Source organism: Coloeus monedula (assembly GCF_965178545.1).
Source record: "Coloeus monedula genome assembly, chromosome: 3".
Taxonomy (NCBI): Eukaryota; Metazoa; Chordata; class Aves; order Passeriformes; family Corvidae; genus Coloeus; species Coloeus monedula.
The window spans coordinates 1261539-1283383 of record NC_138783.1 but is presented as its reverse complement, the minus strand read 5'-3'; the positions used below and the strand labels follow the sequence as shown (position 1 = coordinate 1283383).

The 21845-nt window shown below is 54.3% G+C and overlaps 3 protein-coding genes across 5 annotated transcripts in view; 1 reads left to right on the top strand and 2 right to left on the bottom strand.

Moving 5' to 3' along the window:
- FAM168A (family with sequence similarity 168 member A) overlaps positions 1-3550 on the bottom strand; it is a 132751-nt gene extending 129201 nt beyond the window's left edge. For both annotated transcript variants that reach the window (XM_082277593.1, XM_082277594.1), the window contains exon 1: positions 3406-3550. The gene's annotated coding sequence lies outside the window, so the exon portion shown is untranslated. The remainder of the gene's footprint in view (positions 1-3405) is intronic.
- A 3706-nt stretch (positions 3551-7256) lies between these two features.
- Positions 7257-11805, top strand: PLEKHB1 (pleckstrin homology domain containing B1). Its single transcript, XM_082279141.1, has 6 exons — positions 7257-7353; positions 7822-7974; positions 8806-8908; positions 9741-9780; positions 10418-10523; positions 10597-11805. The coding sequence occupies exons 1-6, from the start codon at positions 7317-7319 to the stop codon at positions 10731-10733; spliced, it is 576 nt and encodes a 191-aa protein (XP_082135267.1). The 5' UTR covers positions 7257-7316; the 3' UTR covers positions 10734-11805.
- Positions 11806-19135: 7330 nt separating this feature from the next.
- Positions 19136-21845, bottom strand: part of RAB6A (RAB6A, member RAS oncogene family) — a 39907-nt gene continuing 37197 nt past the window's right edge. For both annotated transcript variants that reach the window (XM_082277391.1, XM_082277390.1), the window contains exons 7-8: positions 21508-21574; positions 19136-19337 (exon numbers count right to left, since the gene is read on the bottom strand). In XM_082277391.1, the coding sequence (XP_082133517.1) occupies positions 19273-19337; positions 21508-21574 (132 nt within the window). In that variant the 3' untranslated portion in view covers positions 19136-19272. The remainder of the gene's footprint in view (positions 19338-21507; positions 21575-21845) is intronic.

Sequence of the window (21845 nt, the reverse complement as noted above, 5' to 3'; positions counted from 1 at the left end):
ATCTTCATCTCTTCACTGAAGGGATACATGGCATGAGCATCCAGCAGCATCCAAAGGGACTGGCATTTGAAACTGGCAAAAAGAAAATACCACAGAGTATGACAGGAGCCCTTTCCTCACTCGGTCATTTCGGATCGAATATTCCTATGGACTGGACATGAGAACCTATGGATTTTAAGCAGCAAACCAGAGCCCAGCTGATGAGGAGGATCACGGCACAGGCACGTCAGCGAGCACGAGGAAGCTAATTCGGGACAGAAACAGGGAGAGGAATGCTCCGGCACACGGACAGACTTCAGGAATTGCAGAGGAAACAGAAAGTACACTGAGCACTTGTGCTGCGGAAAGGGAAACCGGGGGCCTCTGCAGATACCATCAGGCCCCAAAGGCAGGGCTGGAAGACAAATGAAGATCATAATCCGCACTGAAGGGAAGAGCGAGCTCACAAAGGAAGATATAAAAGTTGTGTTTCCCTTTTGACAGCCTCGACAACTGCTTTCCAGAGAGCTGGGAGGCTGCTCCGAGTTCCCGGCTGGAAACACGGGGGGGTTCTGACTACCTGAGGAGAAGGCTCTGAAGCACCTCTGCCCCAGCAAGAGCAGCAAAACCCCTGGATTTAGAGCCAGATGGAATTCTGTTCATGCCACAGCTTTCACAGCAGGTGACCCAGCAGCAACATCCCAGCGGTGAATGTCCCACTTCCCTGAAAGGGAGATCGGTGCCAATCCCACGCCTTGGAGAACTTCCCAAAAGCAGGCACTACCCTGGATTCCACACACACCTCCCCTGCCTGAGGTGGCTGCGTTCGCACCTCCGTGTCCAAGCTGAGCTCTCCCAGGCAGATCGCATAATTCAATTTAGCCCCCATTCAATTACCATTTTAATTACGCTTTCAGTGCAGGTACCGACGGCCTTTCACAGAACTGCTGCTCCAAAGCATTCTCACTCTCCTAAGAAATGTTGGCAGGAGCAGCATCGCCTCTCTTCCCTGTCCTTTCCCGGTATCCCCGTGGTGGGTTACAGATCACGGGGACCAGGAAAACTTAACTGCAGGGTTTAAAAGTCCCTGGATAGTTCACCTGCTGCAGTGCAGGCTTACCATGGGGTTTGACAGGTGAGTATCAACCAGGATCAGAAAGCATCTCCCCAAACATCCTCCCTCAATGATTGTATCCCAGTTATCCCACATACATTTTTTTGCAATCTAGATTTCTCACTCCAAGGAATATTTTCTGAACAAATTCCAAACACCTCCACGGCACACATTTTGCTTCCAGTCCCTTTGTTCCAGAGGATAGATAGCTATCTGTCCAAAAAAGTGTGTCTTTGCTGACAGCCAGGAATTTTAATCAGCTGAAGAATACACCCCAAACCCCCCAGATCTGGACAATAATATCTGTAACACTTACCCCACACTCCCTAAAATAAAGCACGTGATTTGGGAGAGAAAGATTCCTTCTAAAAAACATCCACATTTGCCTTGGTAAATAAAAAGTTGGGATGCATAACTGGGTAAGTTGGTATTTGCAACTCCCAGAACAAAAAGTTAATCAGATTTAATGCAAAATACACAATGCTGGCTGATATCAGTCCTTTTATTACCTATATATGTATAACAAGAATACATATACAGATCATAGCGGCTGTTGGGGGTTTTTTTAATAGACTCAACCATAAAGGTCAAGAGAAGCCACGAAACAGTTAAAATTCAGAATCAGAAAGAACTGGGAAAAAAAAAGAAAATAAGCATTTGGCCTCTTCATACTAATTTCCTCTTTCTTTACATTGCTCAACATCGCTCCTCAATTTGAGTTCTAATCAACAACCACTTCACAGCTCACATTTTATGAAATAATGCAGTTGATGCAATCAAGTCCAGCAAAATGTTTCCCTAAAGATGTTTCCATCATTCACATGCCTTTAAAAAAACACACACATGCACACAAAAAAAGGCTCTGACTTCCTCCATCACTAGTTAACAGCAAAAATAAACACACCACAGCATCTTAAATCATATTTTCATTAAAACAAAAATAGAATCTTTCTGGGGTTTCTTTCTGCTTAGTACAACATGTCTTTGTCCAGGAGAGGGGGGAAAAAATACCCTCAACCTGCTCATTTTTCTACACTTGACAATAATGAGCACCAAATAAATAAAATTCAGCCTATGGAAATACAAACCATAACCCAAAAGCTCATCACGATGTGCAGTGAGGAGAGAAAATGCCCCCCAAACCCAACCCGGTACAAAAGCTCTTTCTGCTAATGAGTATTTATTTCATTTCCATACTTCCAGGCTCCTCTGCTTTCTATAAAGGACGGAAACCAAGCTCCTTTTTGGCATTATTCACCCACAATGTAGCGATGGACTTCACTGCCCTGAACACCACAATGCCAACAACAGAGCATGCAAGCAATCATTATTAAAAAGAAATTAAAAAAAAAAAAAAAAAAAAAAGGAAATAATCCACATTTTCATAAAAACGAACGGAATACGCATTTTATACAGGCAGAAAAATCTTAACACCGCCTTGCATTTCCCAACCTGGATGTCCCTGCTTTCATTCCTGTGGATGCTGCGCGCCGACATCCCCCCGCTCACCAAACCCTCTAACCATTTTATAACCATTTAAAAAGCATTTTAACCCCCCAGCAGGGCTGCGGGACGGGGCTGCCGGCCACAGCTCGGCCCTTCCCATCGCACGGAGTTGCCGGCGGGCTCGTCAATATTCCCGGCATCTCTCCTGCCGGCCCCACGTGCCCCTCGGGATATTTTGGGGGGGTTCGCCCGTTCCCGGGGGGCACCCGCAGCCCGCGCATCCCGTTCCCTCTTTCCATGGATGGCGCTGAGCCTGGGATGGGGGAACAGCCCCTGGGAAGGCGGGACAGCAAATTCGGGGGGCAACAGGCTGGGGGGGGGAATAGCCCGGTGCGGGGGCAACAGGCTCCACTGGGGGGGACACACACAGGCTCTAGGGGACAGCAGCCCCGGGGGACACGGCCCGGGCGGGGAACAGGAGCCGTGAGAAGGGGGGACACACGACAGGCGCGGGGGGACGGGGGGAACAGAGCCCCCGGGGGAACGGGCTGCGAGGGGACACGGGGACAAGAGCCCCCGGGGGCAACAGGAGCCCGCGGGGACACGGGCTCTGCCGGGCAGCGACAAGCCCGGGGCCGGTCCCCCCGCCCCAGGGCTCCGCTCTCCGCTGCCCCCGGCCCGGCGCTCCCGCCCCTCACGCCGCTCCCGCCGCGGGGCTGAGGGATGCGCCCCCCGCCGCCCCCTCCCTGGGCGCTCTGAGGGAGCCCCCAGCCACCCCCCTGCATCACCGCGGTGCCCCCACGCCGCCACCCCTTTCCCGCCGCTGTCACCCGGGGGTGTCCCCCCTTCGCTTCCCCTCCTCTTACCTGCGGCTGCTCGGGCGGCGGCGGCCCCTGTGCCGGTACAGCAGCGCTCCCTCTCCTCCTCCTCCTCTTCCCGCTGCTCCCACAGCCGCCAGCCGGGAATGGGGGGGGTAGGGGGGGCAGTACCACCAGCGGGACCGTTACAGCCGCCGCCGCTGCGGGGACTACAGCTCCCGGCAAGGCCCGCACGCCGCCGCCGCGGCCCGCCGCTAGCTGCTCCGCGCGAGGGGTCATGGGTGTTGTAGTCCGCGCGGCAGGCGAGGGAAGGACATAAGGCGACAGGGCCCGGACAGGCGCGAGGCGTTCTGGGAGGTGTAGTACAGCAGGGGTAGAGCCGCCGAGCATGGTGGGAGTTGTGGTTCAGCGAGGCATGACGGGAGCTGTAGTCCGCGAAGGCTGAGGGAGGGAGAAGGCCGCTACGGGAATCCCGCTGGGATATGCCAGGTGGGGCTTCACGGCGATTCGGGATCTGAGCCCGGCTCCGGGAGACCCTTCCCGGGTCGCCTGGCGAGCGCAGGGTCGCGGGCCGGTAGCGGGAGGGGAGCGGGGAGCCGCGGGGCCCGGCCTTGCCTGCACAGCCCTCCGCCCGCCGTCTCCATGGGGCTCTGCCCCGTCCTTCTCCTCGCACCGAAACCAGCCCCTCACCCTGCTTAGGGCAGGAAAGGAGTATTTTGGAAAGAGATGGAGAATTCCTGTGGATCTTCACCCAGGGACTGGGACGAGCAGGGCACTCATGCCCCCCGCCCCCCCTTCACTCCCTCACAACACTCGTTGCTGTTCGAAGTATTTTGCTGCGCTTTTTTTTGGTGGGGATTCACGCTGTAAATTGTGCTTCCTGAGCCATGGATGTGGAATGCCTCCCTTGGGAATCAGGGAATTGGGACAGGGGTAACAAGGGTCTGCTTCCCACCCCTGGGACACGCAGGGATGGGTGTGGAGGAGGTGAAAAACATGTCAAAGGAAACATTTCTCCTTGTGCACTTCTCTTGCAGGATTCCAGCGGCACCAATGGGACATGCTCAGTACAGGAAAAGGAAAATCCCTCCAGAGGGATTTGCGGGGTGTTTAACCAGGTGCTGACCTGTCCCGAGTGTGGGAATGACAGAAACAGCAAATGCTGGGGGTGTCACCTGCAGCTGTCCCCAGGTTCAGCTCTGAACCGCCAGAGCTTCTGTCTCCACAGATCCACAGCACCGGGAAACCTGGGGAGACCCCCTGTGGAAGACATGGATTTCCTGAGATGCGGGAAGAGTTTCAAAATTCCTTGCTTTCCTACCCAAAACCCAAGCCTGTGGTTGGGGTGGGGGAGATCCCCACCAGGCACGAGCCACTGCAGACAGAGCTGGAGGAAAAACAAACCAGAGGCATCAAAGTTCATAGATTTTATTAAGCAGTGCCCAACTGCTATGGAAAATGGGGGGAAATTCAGGATTTGGCTCTCCTGAGCGAGGAACAGAGTGTATTCCCACATGGCATCTCTCCTTTCTCTGGCTGGAAACAATGTCCTGGCTCTTTGGATCCCTATTTCCACCCAGCATGTCCCAAATTTATCCTATTGAACATAAAAAACCCCACCCTGGTTTACAAAAAAATTAATAGACCAAGCCCCCCAATTCCCACACTGGCACCATTTCCTTCCCAAGAGGAAAACCACAATGGAAAAGTTTTGAGAACAATTAATTCCAAACTGACACGTGTCTGTATGGAGAGGCAGCCTAATACATCCAAATTCCAGCCCATATCTCTTCCTAAGGGAACTTTTTCCTGGACTCATTGCAGGACAAAGTCTCTGGCCCAGCCAGATTTCCAAATAATGTCCCTGATTTTGGAAATATTCAGCACCACCAGGATGTTTTGCAGCCCCATAACCAGCACGGCGGGATGCACAAGGCTGTGAGTGTGGCCTGGCTGAGGGGGTGATTCCAATTCAACTCCTTCGGGATCATCCAGTGGGCTGCTGGATTAATTTAATTCCTTCTGCTGTTTACCACAGTAAAGCCAGCGCTGGAGGGAGAGGAGGGGAAAGGGCTTTACATTGAAAGTTCTGCTGGAATAGAATTTTTTTCGTATCTTAAGGGTTGCTGTGTGCTCAATAAGCATCTTTTATTAACAGCCCAGCCTCAGCTATCACCTGTGTCTTGACTTTCCCAAATAATCCAACCTCGTGTCCCAGAGCCCGGGACAGTTCTAATTCCGGCAGAAGCCAGGACAGACCTTGATTTTGACCTAGAGGATTGTTCACTCCACTTGGAAATTTATTTCAGACGAGCACTTTGGTGCTTAAAACTTGGGTTGTTCCTGATTTATGCTTCTGGCATGAAACACCTCGTCAGACCCATTCCCAGCAGCGGAGGAAAATCCTGCATCCCCCAGGCATCGCCTCCCCGTGCCCAGCTCTGTGCGGGGCAGCAGCCCCCCCCGGACGCCCGAATTCGGGGGTGCCGTTCTGGCTGAGCCCCCTCCCAAGGGCACCCACGCTCCTGGATGCGCTCCTCGTCAGGAGCAAAGCGGGGGGGGATTTGAGGAGAAAGCGAGCATGGGAGCTGCTGGATCAGCCACGGGCATCCCAGGTGGCACCAGCCCGGCAGCATCCCCGCCGCGCAGGCGCCGGGCGGCGGCTTTTTCGGGATGAACCGCTGGAAAGCGGGATTCTCCCGGCGGCCGGCACTTCGGGATGCTGGTGCCGGACTACAGCTCCCGGCGAGCCGCGCGGGCGGGCAGAGCCGGGCGGCGGGAGCGGAGCGCAGCGCATCCCGCAGCGGGCACCGCCGCCTCCGCCCGGTGAGGGATGCGCGGGGCGGCTTCGGGGGGCTGGGGGCGCGGCGGGACCGGGGAGGGGGGACCGGGGCAGGGAGAGTGCCAGGGGGCCGGTACTGAGGGGGGCGGGTTCCTGAGGGGGGCAGAAACGGTGCCACAAAATGTGGGTACGGAGGGGAAAAGATGCCAGGGGATGTGGGATGAGGGCACCAGATGTGGGTGCCGAGGGACTGTGACTAGAGTGGGATGAGGGTGGCACAGGGACGGGAGCGGAGAGGGATGGGGTACCCAGGGGTGCGAGGGCAGGAGGATGAGGGTGCCAGGGGATGGGGGTGTCCATGGGCTGTGATTTTGCGGGGATGTGGGCAGCACAGGGTGAGGGTGGCAGGGGATGGGGGTGTCCACGGGCTGTGATTTCCCGGGGATGCGGGCAGCACAGGGTGAGGGTGCCAGGGCTGCAAACTCCATGGGGACCTGGATACTCAGGGATTCAGGCACTCGGTAACGCAGGCACAGAGGTACTGGGGGGTGTTTGTGCCTTGCCGTGCCCCCAGAGCTGGTGGGAGATCCTGGAGGCCATCCCAGGGTATCGAGTTCCCATCACTGGGTGCTGGGATTCCCAGCTGATGGTGGGTATGGGGGCTGTGGCCAGGGAACTGCTCCTGCCGGTCCCTGGGGTGTTGGCTCTGCTCGGGGACCTGGGGAGCGATGACTTCATGGCCTTATTAAGGACTAATTTCCATCCAGGCAGAGAAAATAAACAAGTGTAGGTGTCGTTTACCATGGAAAGTTACTGGGGCTGTGGGGAGGCACTGCCTGTTTTCATCCATGGCCCGGATTTCTCCATTTACCTCCATGGGACGATAATCCCTAAATCCCGATGAGATTAAAGGCAGAAAGAAAGGTGGCCGGAGTGCCTCCTTCGCGATGTTTCCCAGATGACGAAACCCCGCGTCTGTCTAACCCCGATTAACCCGGGCGCTGAGCTCATCCCCCAAAAATACCAGGAGCAACAAGGGTGAATCCCCATCCCACTTGGCCCCCAGAGGCTGTGGGGAGGTGAGAGCCATGGGCAGAGCCGGAGGTGAGGCGGGAGCTGCTATTTTAACCCCATTATTCTTCCCATCCCAGCAGATCCAGCGAAGCCTGCAGCAGCCATGGCGCTGGTGAAGAGCGGTTGGCTTTGGCGGCAGAGTAAGTGCCACCCTTGAGCTTTCCAGGTTGGGAGCCCCTCAAAAAACCCGGAGGGGTTTGCTCGGAAGAGGTGGGGTGTGGGGGACTCAAGGAGCCCCAACCTGGGCAGTTAATCCACAGCAGCAGGGAGATTGTGGCTCAGCCGCTCGCGGATTTACGTAAGCGGAGAGAGGGGCTGCCTGCCATGAGAACAGACACACGGCTCTGTGTCCGGGGCTGGATCCGCTCCCGTGCGCTCGGCAGGGTGGCACCCAATGCCCTGATGGCTTTTTTGGCAGCCTTTTTCCACTTAAAGCCACCTGGTCACGCTGCCCCAGATGCTCATGCCAGGCACGGGTGTCCTCTGGGATGCAGCAGCTCACAGGAGCTGGAGATGGATGTTTGGAGGATGACATTGGCTCTTGTGAGCGCGCTGGCCGTGTCCCACCAGGCTCGCTGGGGTCCTTCACCTGCTCCCTGTCCCACCAGGCTCCATCCTGCGCCGCTGGAAGAGGAACTGGTTCGTGCTCTACCTGGATGGCAGCTTGGTTTACTACCACGACGAGACGCAGCGGGACATGGACGGCCGGATCCACATCAAGTACAGCTGCCGGGACGTGCGGATCGGCCGCGAGTGCAAGGGTGAGCAGAGCCCCTGTTCCCGAGCCCTGCATTCCCAACCCCATCCCACACAGGGCTCTCCATGTGGCTGTGCCCCTCTTAAACGACGCACATCCAGCATACCCCCTAAATAATCCAGGCTGTCTCATTCACTGCTTCTCATTCCCAGCCAGGAGACACTGGATCGTCTCTGCCATTGCTTTTCCTGGGGGAAGGAAGGAAGGAAGGAAGGAGGAACTCTCCTCCTGGTTTGTGCTTGTAGCAAACAGGATCCCACGGCCCTGACTCATCGCTCACGTCTCGCACAAACAAGGGGAACAAAGCAGCAGCTTGGCTGGGCCCCGCAGCCCACGGCTGCCGCACAAAGCTCCTTTCTTGGGCTGGGAGCGCCGGTGGGAGCACAATCCCGGAGCTTTGTGCTCACCGGAGGGTCCTGCCAAGCCTGGAGAACGGGGGAAGATACGTGAGCCTCATAGATTTAAGATTTTGCTCTTGCTTGAGCTCACGATCCCACTCCAGCAATGCGCATCTCCTGTTGCTACAAAATTTGGGTGTGCTCTGGCAAGTTCAAAGCAAAGGCAGCTCGGCCTCGTGGCCTTGAGCAGATTTTTGGCAGTTTGCTGCCCTTCCGTGTTCCTTCTGCCACGGGGGTGGAGGTTTCTGCCCATCAGCTCATTCCTTGGGTTGGCTTTTAACCTGTGAGATCCTGACCACATACTGCATGTGGAGACGGAGTCGAACCTAAACCCACCAGCTCTCATGCCAGGGGGAATTCGGGGCCCAGGGAGGGTCTCTGGGGCATCTCCCTGGCTGAGGCTGGATCCCACCCCATCCCTTTCCTTCCCTTCCCAGACGTGCAGCCGCCCGAGGGGAGGAGCCGGGACTGCCTGCTGACCGTGGTGCTGCGGGACGGCTCCAAGACCACGCTGTGTGCCCAGAGTGAGGACGACGCTGTGTAAGTGACTTTTGCGTCCCAATTATGCCAGCCTGGAAAGAGCCTGGGCCACATGAGAGCCCCATCCTGCTCCCACCACATCCCACCCTTGGCTAAATCCGCCCCCAGCCTGTTTTCTCAAACACGCTCACAGGGCGAAAGGCGCAGGAGGAGATTTGGGGTTCCCACTGAATAATCCAGAGCCAAAAGCAGCTATTTTTAAGCAGTCTCCTGAGGGAGGGAGGTTTCCTCATGGATGAGAAATCCCCTCTTGGCCTGACTGAGGAGAAGGGTTTTCATCAGTGTTTGTAAATAAAAACTGTGAATGTGAAGCCCTCGCTGGCTTGAGGCAAACTGCCCTTTTTAGCACTGTTCCCCTTCTATTTATTTCTAAAAGAAATTAGAAATTAAACTTTAAAAAGAGTTTTATTTTATGAAAATTGATTGTTTTAAAATAAAACTTTTAAAAATTAGAAGCGGCAAACATTCAGCTGCACCTGGATTGAGGGAAACGTTCAGCTGTGGCCAAGCAGAACTTCCTCAACTGAGCTTGACCTCAGCTGAATGGAAATTCATCCATTACGCGCTTTTCCATCCAAACTTAGGTGTCATTTTCCTGCCTGCCCTTGTTTTAGCCGGGGCCATTCCCAGGGACTGCCCTGTGTCCATCTCTGTGGTGTTGGGCACCTCCCAGCACATTCCCAATCCCAGCTGTTAGCCCAGCACTCATTAATAGGGAATTAAAGATTAGTGCCAGCCCCATGGCCACATCCAGGTCCCCGTGGGGAGGAAAAGGGACAGTTCCCACCCCTGCAGCACCTGCCAAAAATGAGTGCCTCTGTTTTGTTTGCAGTGCTTGGAAGATGGCTGTGCTGGAGGCTAAATCCACCCCGGTGAGGCTTCGTCCCCCTGAGCAGGGACACCATCCTGGCATGGGATTTGGGATTCAGGATTCGGGCAGGGGGAGGTTACCCCAACCCTGGTCCTTCCCAGGGCTGACACTGAGCTTGGAGGGGCTCCCCAGCACCCACTGTGCAGCCTCAGGGCCCAGGGAGTAAAGTCCCTGGAGCCACAGGGAAGAAGGTGGGGAAGGGTTGGATGTCACCACTGATGGCAGGTGACAGAGCCACGGGAACCCTGTGCACTGGTGGGGGGCGATGGGAGTAGAGTTAAGGCGACAGGGACACTGTTAAGGGGAATGGGGGCAGAGTTGAGGTGACAGGAACACAGCTAAGATGACAGAGACACTGTTAAGGGGACAGGGACAATGCTAAGGTTATAGGGACACAGTTAAGGGACAGCGACACAGTTAAGGTGACAGGAACAGGTGAAGGGAATGGGAGCAGAGTTAAGGTGGCAGGGACACGGTTAAGGTGACAGGGAAGGGGCAGAGTCAGGGTGACCTGAGCACAGGCTGCCCCCAGCCCTTGGGACTGTTCGGATTCCCCACCCAAGGGACCCAGGGCCCCGTCACCCCTGGGGGGGCTGCGGCCCAGCCCCACAAATTCACCCCACACCCCGCTGCTCCAGGTGCACGTGTACGACCCCTACGACGACGACTACTACCAGACGGTGCCCCTGGACTCCCACCAGGCCGCCTACATCAGCTCCGGCCACTACGGCCACCAGTACGGAGGTGGGTGGCCCGGTGGCCCCGGGGGGTGCCCGAGGCCGTTCTGCACCCCGCTCACGGCCCTCTTCCCCTGCAGCTCCCGGGGTGACCCACGTCATCGTGCGCGAGGATCCCTACCGCGTCTCTGGGGACCAGATGGCCCTGGGGCTGCTGGCGGGGGCCGCCACCGGCGCCGCCCTGGGCTCCTTCATGTGGATGCCGTGCTGGTTTTAGCAGCCCCCAGGCCGGGCCTCGGCCCCCCCTTTGCTCCCCAGCCCGGTCTAACCTACCCCTGGCTTGGAACCTGCCCTGAGCCCACCTCAGCCTCCCCAAAACACCCTGGGGACAGAGACCCCCCCACACACCCTCCTCCCAGCCCCAGCTTCTGCATTAAATAACCCCCAAGTGCTTCAGAGACCCCCCAAAACCCACTCCAGAACCCCACAGCATCCGATTCCCATCGGCAAAGGGCCCGGGGAGCTGCCGGGGCTGTTGGCAGAGCTTCCCCACCCCAAATCTCCACAGGGAGCTGGCTGCAGAAATACCTTGTTTGGGAGCAAGGGGGAGTCAATCTGGGGGGAAGTGGCTGGATCTTTTTTGGCTGGGTGAACCCCACAATGCAGAGGCTTTTTAAGGGCTGTTTTTGGGAGAGGCTCCAGCACTGCAGCAGGAGCTGACACAGGGGGCAACCACAGGGATGCTCAAGAGGTGGGTGAAAGATTAAGGAGGATGAAAACCTTTGCAGGATTTCTACCCCTTTCCAACTCTCACCGGTTTCCCGGGCCTGGCCAAGTTGGTGAAATGGTGCAAAACCCTCAGGAACTGGAGTTAAACCCTTGGGAACCAGGCTGAGAACAGCCCAGGGAATATCCCAACCTTTCCAGCCAAGTGGGAGGGACACACAGGATCCTGTTTCACCTTGATTTTTGGGAGGGCGAGAAGGGCAGCTCTCCATGGGGACAAGGGATCCTTTCTGGCAGCCAAGCCAGGATCTTCACAGCAGGGATTTGGGATTGAGGGGGGACACACGGTCAGGCCAGGGGACAAGCAGCAGCTCAGGGTTTTGGTTGGGCAGCACCAGGGAGATGGCGATGGAAGGGGTGAGGAGCAGCTGCCGAGCGTCACCCCCAGAGCCAGGATTGTATCCTGGAACCACGACTGATACTGGATTTAGGAATTACAAACCCCATAGCTGGATAGAAAACCACCAGTGACACCAGCACCCCAACCTGCTCTTGCCTTTAGAGCCCCGGGTCAGTTCCTCCCTGTGCCCATCGGGGGACTGGGACATCCCAACACACCATCCTCATCCTCTCCTGCATTCCCTGCCTCTCTCCTGCTGTGCACCCGCTCCCGGAAAGAGAAAAAACAAACAAACAAACAAACAACCTCTTTGAAGTCTAATAAAGGCAGCAAAAAACCAGCCCTGGCCTGTGGGTGAGTGAGGATGAGGAGGGAATACTCAGCCTTGGCCACCTCCAGGGGTGGGAAGGACTGTGTCCTCCTGGAGAGCTGCCCAGGGATGTCCCCAGCTCCGCCGCCTCCTCCTGTGCCCCTTTACCTCCCTCCCTTTCCCACTGGGAGCTCTGGGGGTTCCACCTTCAGCCTCTGAACGTGGTACAGTGGCTCTGAAGAGATACGGAAAGGACAAAGCTGCCCCAAAAATCCTCTTCCTGTGCACGAGAACCACCGTCATGTGCTGGCAGAGCAGCTCCTTCTTTTGCACCACGGATTCATGGGATGAGGCGTCTCCGCCTGGGACAGGCCCAGCGCAGTGTCAGGCACTGCCAGCCCCGGGTTAGGCCTCGAGGTGGCTGAACAGAATCCCTGGTTCTGTTTAATTTGCAAAGCAGGAGTCACGCCTGGCTCCCACTTCTACGCCAGGGATTCAGGCCCCTCCATCCCTCTGTTAATTCCAGCACAAACACCAGCTCCCGAGGGCTGGAGAGGTGTCGGATCCAGCCCCACACACCCCATTGCATCCTCATCCCTCGTGCCTGTCCATGACCCCGGCCAGGCCCCGCAGCGCTCACTCACCGGCACCTCCCCGTGGCACCGCCGCTCCTGGGCCGCTGATCCAGCACCCACGGCTATTCCTGCTGCAGGGGTGGGCACAGGAATGAAACAACTCCTGTGATGGGGGGCACTGTCCCCATTTCCAACCTGTGACACGTCCCAGCCGTGTGTGCTGGCATCCCAAAATCCCCACGTGCTGGGCTGATCCCCCAGCGTGAGCAGCAGGGAAGGGCAGATTCTGCCCCACTCAGGTGAGACCCCACCTGCAGAGCTGCCCCAGCCCCGGGGCCAGCAGCACAAGGACCTGGAGCTGCTGGAGAGAGCCCAGAGGAGGCCCTGGAGCTGCTCCCAGGGCTGGAGCCCCTCTGCTCTGAAGCCAGACTGGGAGAGCTGGGGGTGCTCACCTGGAGAGGAGAAGGCTCCAGGGAGAGCTCAGAGCCCCTTGCAGGGCCTAAAGGGGCTCCAGGAGAGCTGGAGAGGGACTGGGGACAAGGGATGGAGGGACAGGACACAGGGAATGGCTTCCACTGCCAGAGGGCAAGGATAGACGGGGTATTGAGAAGCTTTTCTGGGCAGCCTGTGCCAGGGCCTCACCAACCCCACAGGAAGAGTTTTTCTCTAATATCTAATTTACCAATCCAATATCCATTTTATGATTCACCAGCCAAAGTGCATAATCCCAGGTGAGACACATTGGGAGGTGGAAACATCTGGAAACTTGTCACCAGTAGCAACACAACCTAGAAACTGTCCCTCATTCCCATGCCATATCCGGCTGCTGACCTGAGAAAGCTCCTTTTCCCCAGCTCAGACACCCATGCTCCTCATCCCTGAGGTACCTGAACATTCCAAAGCTGTTCCTGCTTCTCTCCTGCTGTGCTGGTCTCCCAGAGATCCAGGGACATGGAGCAATCCGGGCAAGGACAGTGATGGACCAGCACATGCCTCCAGCAGCAATTCCCAGGGTCTTCACGCCGGTAGGAACAGCTGGCAGCAGCCAGGCCCTGCACTAGGGAGCTAAATGAAGGAGCAATTAAATATGTTATAAATAATATTGGGAGCGCAAACAATTGAACCACAGCCCTCAGAAGTACCTGGCTTGGCCTGCTCCGCCCGGGAGGGGCTTCCCAGGAGCTCGTGGCGCCGACTGAGAGCGGCACTGGGCAGGACCAGAGGGACCAGAAGTGCTGAGGGACAGAGCTCAGGGCTGACCCGCTCCATTCCCAACTCCAATCCAGACTCGCAGCACTCCTCTCTCCCAGCAGGGTGAGCTGCTGAAGCTCCAAACACGGAGCAAAGCTCAGAACAACTCCAAAACCCCTCAGAAAAACAGGATCCGCAGTAAGGAGCAGGCACAAGCCATTAACACCCATCATGCCCACAAACCACCTGGAAAATGAATCCCACAATATCCCATGGCACAGGAATCAGCTGGGGGCCACGTGACCCTCACTGTGATCCAAACCCACTTCTCTGGAAATCAAGCAGCTCAGGAAATGTCAGGATCAAACCTCCAATTTCCATCCAGCCCCTCTTCCCGAGCTGGGATAAATGCAGGAAAAGTCAGTGCCAAGCCACCAGTGCCACGAGCGTGGGTAAATCCCATTTTCTCCCTTCCCTGCCCTGTATCCGAGGACATGCAGCGCCGTGGATGGACCCACTGGCCGTGGGAGAGACACTTCAGTTCTTTAATTAGCAATAACGTTAATCAAGCCTTTAATAACATCCTCGTTCCAGACGTGCTCTCCGGGTGGCCGACAGCAAGCAGTCAAAACGGCTCTGATTTATATCCAAATGCTTGGAAACAGGTGGCAAGCCTGGAAAATTCGATCTGGAAACAGCACCCCTCCCTCCCAACCCAGCAGGGCAGAGCTGTGGGGCAGCAGGAGCACCATCACCCAGCTGGCCCCAGCCCTTCCCTACCCCTTATCCTCCCGGGAAGGGCAGAGCTGCAATTCCACAGGCGTTTGATTCCCGACACACCCGAGCCCGGCCTTTCTGGCATCGGTCTGGGCAGTCAGCTCCATTCTACTCCTACAAGAGGATCCTAAATATTTTATAAAAAGCCACGTTCGACTACACCATGCACTCGGACCAGGGTGGGGAAGGGAAAAATGGTTAAAGAGGGGGGGAAATAAAATCGGTATTTTTGCCAATTGATGAAAAATCCATTAAACTGATGACAAAAGAATTACAATGGTGAAACCCCAAGCCCAGCAAGCCTGGAAAGCCCGGCTCAGGCAGCAGGAGAGCAGCAGAGGAGAAGGCAGCACAGATGGGAAGGAGAGGCTGCTCTGAGGTCTGGGTGTCTGCAGCTGCCTCTCTGACTGCGGGAGCGCTGGCAGCCTGTGCCGCAGCCTGCCCACCCCATTTATCTTCCTTCGGAGCTGGGACATGCCCAGCATGGAAAAAGGTGCTGCTGCAGCAGGTAGGGAGAGCCCTACCTACTTTGGTGTGCTGAGGATTCGGGCACTGCAAGCAGAACTGCAGCAAGGCTACGGCTCGGCTGCTGCAGCAGCTCTGCAGATGCTGCCTGGAGGATCCTTTGGCTCCTCCAGCCTGGAAAAATCAGGGCTGATCCCACCAGTGAGCAAAGAAGCCATCAGCACCCTCCAATCCCAGCCAGATAACTCCCTCTTGGATTTTGGAGCTGGGCTGGGAGCACAGCTTGACCCACTGCAGCCACGAGCGAGTGGCCAGGAGCACCCTCCGGAGCTGGTGGGTGCCCCCCCCATTCCCTGCTCCACGGCAGCCCCGTCTCTGCAGTTTAATCGAGACCCCCTTCACCAGTGGCAGGCTGGGGACACCAGCGGGAGGTGACGGTCCCAAGGCTACCCACGGCAGCAGCCAGGAGGAACCGAGGCGGTGACTGTGGTGTTTCCAGAGGCTCCCACCCAGGGTGGGACCTGGAGGTGCCAGGTACAAGGAATGGAAGCTCCTCCCAGTGACAAAAACCTTCTCCAGGGACTCGTTTCCCCCCCATGACTGTTTCCATATCCCTAATTCCAGCACATCTCCACAGCTGCATTCCAGTTTCACAGCCAATTTATTCGTGGTCCTTTTAACAACAAAGAGCTTAACCAAGAGACCAAGGTTGGGCTGTTGGTGTTCCCACACCAAATCCAGGTGATTCCCCTCCTCTACTCGCCAGGTTGTACGGGGCTTGGAGCAACCTGGGCTAGTGGAAGGTGTCCCTGCCCATGGCAGGGGGTGGCACTGAATGGTCTTTAAGGTCCCTTCCAACCCAACCATGCTGTGATTCCACGATTCTCTCCTTCAGGAGAGCAAAGGATAACTCACCAAAGCGCATCTGTTACTCACCTCCCTGGCCCCGCAGACCTGGCTGCCATCTCCAGCAAGGAGGCTTAAGGAGGATCCTCCTCAGGGAAGGTGGGCTTGGTGCACCCGTGTCCCAGGGAAGCTGAGGCAGCGGTGAGGCCGCACAAAGCACCCGAATTGCCTTTGGGAAGGGAACGGAGGAAGCAGCTGGCTGCAGAGAGCGGAAAGGAGCGGAGAGGCACAGCTGCCTCTCTGGACAGGCTCTGTCCCCGGCATCGCTCGTCGGGCGCTGCAAACAATCGCAGAGACACTGCAGCAACAGCAAACACACCCCTGCACCACCTTCCCTCTGAAACAGAACCCCCCAAAACTCTTCCTGCCCTCACAAAAGCCTCCTGCAGCACCTCAGTCCCCCGTGAGGGGCTGCGCCTCCCGCCTGCGCTGCGCTGCACGTGCTGAGAGAAGAGACCCAGAGCTTTCCAATGAGACAGGTATTTATTTAGTTCAAGCGCTAAGGATTTGTTCTCTTGTTGTTGTTGGTTCATATTATCAAACAGAGCTGAGGTACCACTGACATTCCAACATGAAGAAAAGGAACCTTTTTTTCCCCTTACACAATTTCTTCAACTACTTTTATCAAGACAAAACGTGAGGCATGGAATAGCTGCATGATGGACTGTACAACGAGCAAGCCAGAGCAGGGAGGAGAAAAGAAACAGAGCCGAGACCTTCACTCAAAAAATCACACGAAAATCAGCATTAGAAGTCTGTGCCCATGGTTCCACTGGCCACATCCACGGAGCAAAAGAAAATTAAAATCTAAAACCTGACAGATGGATGGTGCAAAAAAAAAAAAAAAAACCCACCAAAAAATTTAATATAAAGACCATGTTGCTCCTGTGCTCACCCGGGAAGCGTGTGCTCTGTGGAAAACTGGGATGAGGACAGGACTGAGCCCTGTGGTCACATTAAGCACAGACTATCAGCAAGGACATGCACAGAACATACCTGGCTGTGCTGAGCAGCCCCAGGGATGTTGTCTGGAAGTGCCAAACCACAGCCTCACCCGTGCTCCTGCAGCCCCCTGGCCATGCTGAACACGGAGCTGTGGGAATGCTGCTCTCCAGACCTTTGTTCCCAGGGAGTTCTGGACAAACCTGCTCTCAGGTCTTCCAGGAAAAGCAGCCAGGCTGCTGGTCCACTACAGCCCGTATGGACTAAGCCAGCTCCTTAAATCCAGTGCTTAAAGCTTGGGACTGTAGGAAGCAGAGGGGGCTGGTTCTATCAGAAGCAAGAAAAAAAAAAGGATGTCCTTGTGGGGAACAGCCAAAGGAGGACCAACAGAAGCTGCATGGAGAACCAAAGGAGACAAAAGCAAACCAAAGCAAAGGAAGAAGCAGCAGGATGAAGCATTTCTGCATGGTTAAGAACAGTACAACAAAGGAAAAGCAGCCAGGTTTCCTTCCCCCAGAGAGTTTCTTTTAAATAAAGAATGATCCTTTGTCACATATCATTGATGTTTATTTCAAGACATGCCACGTCAAAAAAACTCGCCTTTAATATTGCATTAGAAAAGCACTTTTACATCTCGTTCTGCCTTTAAGTTATTGTTGTGCAGAGCTGCTAGAAACCCAGGGCAGGGCACGAGCCTGGCATTCACCTCAGGAATGAAGAATTCCAACTCTTTTATGCCCGCCTCCTGGGGAAAGTGGTGGTGAGGATGATTCCCTTCCTCTCCCCCAGGTGGTTATTTTAGGTGGTACAGAGAGGGGCAGAAGAGAACCAAGGAGGAGCCTGAATATTCCCTTGCAATTGTCCATTTAATTTGCAATCGCAACACAGACTCGAGAATTCCTTCCTGCACTGTAACTCGGCCAGAGTCGCCCAGCAAACAATGTATTTACAATTGTGTTTATTAACTTACACAGCAACTTCACAATGACTAGTAAAGATTAAAAGGGTGCACTTCTAGTGTGTTCCATTCCGTGTTTCTCGGGTAGCTACATCTCGCAACATCAGCAAAGCTCTACACAGATTCCTCAGCCCAAGGAAAACAACAAAATCAGCACTGAAAAGAGTAAAAAAATTGAAGCCGAGAAATAAATATCAAAGAAAAAAGGGTTAATTGTGAGCCTAATTCCATAGAAAACTAAATTACTAATTACTTAACCAAACTATACAGCTCTAGAGAACTAAACTAAACCAACTTGGAAGACTGAACATAAAAAAAAAAAAAAAAAAAAAAAAAGCTAAAAAATAAAGGCATAAATCTGCATAATCAGAAGTTGGTTTCCATCCTACTCCAGTCCCTCCCTTTCCATCTAAGATGTCTCAACTAGGATTCTGCAGGATCAAAGTAAACACCCCTTCCCCACGGACCTATGCCCACGCTCTGGAAAAGCGGGTGCCATTCCCCCTCTGCTGGGGCAGCCAGCTGCTCTTCCCTCTTTGTCCCAGATTTCCAAGGTTTCAATTGGCTTTGGCAGGTTTTAGTGCCAGCCCTGATTTCAATATTTCCCCTAAAAAAACAAAGAAGCAAAATGCTTTCTCCTCCAAACAGCTGAAACGTTACGTTCCCATCTCTTGGGCAGTAATAATTCACTTCATTGGTGTTCTACTTAAAAAGGAAAAAAAAAAAAGCTCTGAAAATTCATTTTGCACTCGAAACATTATTTCCCTGTTTCCTGCAAGTGTTTTGCTAATGCACATCCACCCTTTCCTTCCCCCCCAAATCCTCCAGAAGCCACTCATCCCAAAGAGCCCGTCCGTATTTCCCACTATGCGTCCTTGGAAATGTGTCCCCGCTGCCTCGGCAAGAATTCCCAGCTCCAGCAGCCGGCGGTGACAAAGCCCCACTACGGCCGGGCTGGGTCTGGACACCAGGCAGACTCGCTCTGCTCAACGCAATTAAGAGCTTGGGGTTAATTTGTGTTTAATTATCAAGGATAAGTGTTTAACCCTCGGCATCTGCCGCCTCCCCCTGTGATTCCGCCTGCTGTCTACGCATTCCCAGTTTCTGAGAGAAATCCAATGGGCCAGATTTGCAAGCCTTCTTCTGCACATACATCTCGTCTAGGTCCAATTCCAAACTTACTCAGTTGCCATCCTTTCAAAGTGCAATATCATAACATATTAAAAAAGGAACAAGTATTAAGAAATTGTACCTATTTTTGTTTGGATTTTTTTTTTTTTTGCTTTTGTTTTTTTTTAAAGTTATACCTAGAATACGCTGGAATATTTTGGCTTTTTTTTTTTTTTTCTTATAAATAATGAAGACACTGACATTTTGTTGGTGTGTGTGTGTGTGGGGTGTGCTTGTGAAGCTAAAGATCATCTCCACGAGACAGCCAGCGATGATGAACTGCGATACGTTATTACGGAAAGGGGAAGGTTCAAGCCAATATTCACACTGCAGTCAATGAAGAGGACAGGGAGGGAAAGCAGTGATGTTCTGGAGAAAGGTGGAAGCCACATGGTATTAGCAGGAACAGCCTCCTTCACTGACAGGCTGCTCTTGAGGCTTTTCCAGTTTTATGTCAATCACTGGAAGGAGGAAGTTAAGGCAAACAGATCTCCAACTCTGCTTCCCTACCAAGAGCAGGATTTTGAACGGCACTTTCAGTGCTCCCCACTGAAATGCTTGGAAAGACCAGCTCCAAACCGAAGGTTTCTCACCTGCCCCTCCTGCCCTGGCACTGGCACATTAAATATGCAGCAGAAACTATGTCGGACCCCAATGCTTGTCTCCAACCAGTCTGCTCTTCCCAGCGATCCCACTGACCTCTTGCTGTGGGAATTAAAGATGCATGGATACACCGAAGGGTCTGATCACTGTTTCTGCACAACCACAGAATCATTCGGGTTGGAAGAGCCCGCCGAGATCTTCCAGTCCACCTGCTCCCCCAGCACCACCAAGGCCACCAGTATCTCATATCCCCAAGTGCCACATCCACACGACTTTAAATCCCTCTGGGAATGGGGACTCTACCACTTCCTGGGCACCACTGCACCCTGCTAATCCCCGGAGCTCCGGCCGTGCCATCCTGACCTCCCCATCCATCCGTGCTCAGTTAAACCTCTCTGCTTCCACCAGCAACCAACAAAGCCCTGCCACCAGCCTGAGCTCCCCCTTCCAGTGACAGCTACTGTCCCACAAGGTCACTGCAGAGCTGGCTGCTCAGAACCTGCCTGTGATAAGCGACTCCCTCTGCAGCACTCCAATTCCCAGTGGATGCCCTACAGTTACAGCCTCACGGAACTTTTCCCAGGAGGAGCTTTGAATGCTAATCCCCAGCTCAGAGCTGTTCACCACAAGTCTCCAGCGTTCCCCTTATCAGAGAACACAGAGGCAAAGAGATCACACAGCTGGTACTTCCAACTTATTTCTTTAGGGGGTTGAAGTTGCTTTTTAAAGAGGTTTGGAGAAAATAAACACGGAAAGAGAAACAAAAGACCGATAATTCATCTCCAGTGTTTGGTCCATTTGACTGATCTAAAGCTTGAAGTGTGTTTAAGTTGGAGATGCTTGACATGAGCCTTGACAGCTTCATCTCAGAGCACGAGTGGGTCAAGATCCTTGAACCCTCCATGTTCTGCAAAAACACCCCCATTAATCCTAATGCAGCTGCCCAGGAGACAATGCTATTCCATCCCTGCTATCTGCAGGCTGCAGGAAGCCAAATTCCCAGTGCCCTTGCTGCGCTCCCGTTTAGACACTGGTGATCAAACTGCCTGGCACAGCCCCTGCCTGTGCACTCTACCCCTCATTAATAAAGACTGTTGCTTGTTAACCTTTCAGGGACCTGCATGACGAAGTATTTCTGCTCACTCAAGTCCCTATCACACAAAGCTTGTGCCTCAGCAGCTGCAATCCCCAGCTTCCCAAATCCTTCTTTCCCCCATGTATCAGATACTCTGATGGAATGTCAAGGCCTGGCTTGTCTCACTCCCACAGTTGCTGGGACTTCTTTCCACCAAGATACAATTTCTCCTCTATTTACCAGCTCCATGATCCCTGCTGCAAATAAAACCAACAATCCTGGAAAAACTGCTATTCCAAACACACCCACCTGGCCAGGGCAGTGATTCCAGTGTAGCCATACTGCTACATCATGCCTTTTCCATCCCTCATGCCACCTGCTTTCCCTTGGCTAAGACTGTTCGCATCAGTTGAGTCTTCTCCCTCCCACCACAGAGATGCTGCCTGGGGTCCAGGCCATGACAGGCTGCCCTGGGAGGTTATGGGATCTCCATCCTTGGAGATTTCCCAAGTTTCCCTGAATGTGACCTGGAGAAACTGGCCTAATCTGGGAGTCAGCCTTGCTTTGAGCAGGAAGGTCAGAGAAGGGGCCTACAGAGGTCCCTTCCACGACAGTTTGATTTTGGATTCTGTCAGCCAGATGTGCAAGAGCCACATAGGGGGGTTTTTTCAGACCTCTTTGCAGCTGTTTCTCCCACCTCGCTCCCCACATCCCACACGTTCAAACACCAAGCACAGAATCCTTTTGCATCACCATTCCTTCCCCTGCTGCTTCCACCCTCAACACCCCTGCTCCCAGCCTTTCAACCCACCAATCCTTCTTCCTCAGCACTTCAAGCTCGAAGGTTACTTGCCCCTATTCCCCCTCTTTTTGGGATGTCCACGAGCTGCACGAGGGCTGCAGCGGCTTTTCCTCGTCCAGGGTAACGCCTGGCACAGGCACAGAAAGGATACTGTCTTCTCTACTTTTGTCTTGTGTGCTTTCCATCCCAGGCAAGGCAGCTGCCACGCGTCGGAAAAGCTGCAAAGAACCACACAGGGAACAGATGAAAACAACGGCTCCCCCCGGCTGAGACAGTTCAAACAATGATTCAACACATCCTGCAGCACTATTTACACTGCTCAGCCCCAAAATCCTGACACCAAATATAACCTTTATTCCTAGGAAAGGGCAAAGCACAGCTCTTGTTAGTGGAGATCAAATGGCTGTGAGCAGCAAACCTCCTGCACCTTCTCTGCAAATAGGATGGGAGGCATCCAGCACCTCACCTCACACCTGCCATGTATGTCCA

Coding starts and splice junctions, on each gene's coding strand:
- PLEKHB1 (XM_082279141.1), top strand. CDS start 7,317: ATGGCGCTGGTGAAGAGCGGTTGGCTTTGGCGGCAGA. Junction 9,781..10,417: donor TGGAGGCTAAATCCACCCCG/GTGAGGCTTCGT, acceptor CCGCTGCTCCAG/GTGCACGTGTACGACCCCTA. Junction 10,524..10,596: donor CTACGGCCACCAGTACGGAG/GTGGGTGGCCCG, acceptor CTTCCCCTGCAG/CTCCCGGGGTGACCCACGTC.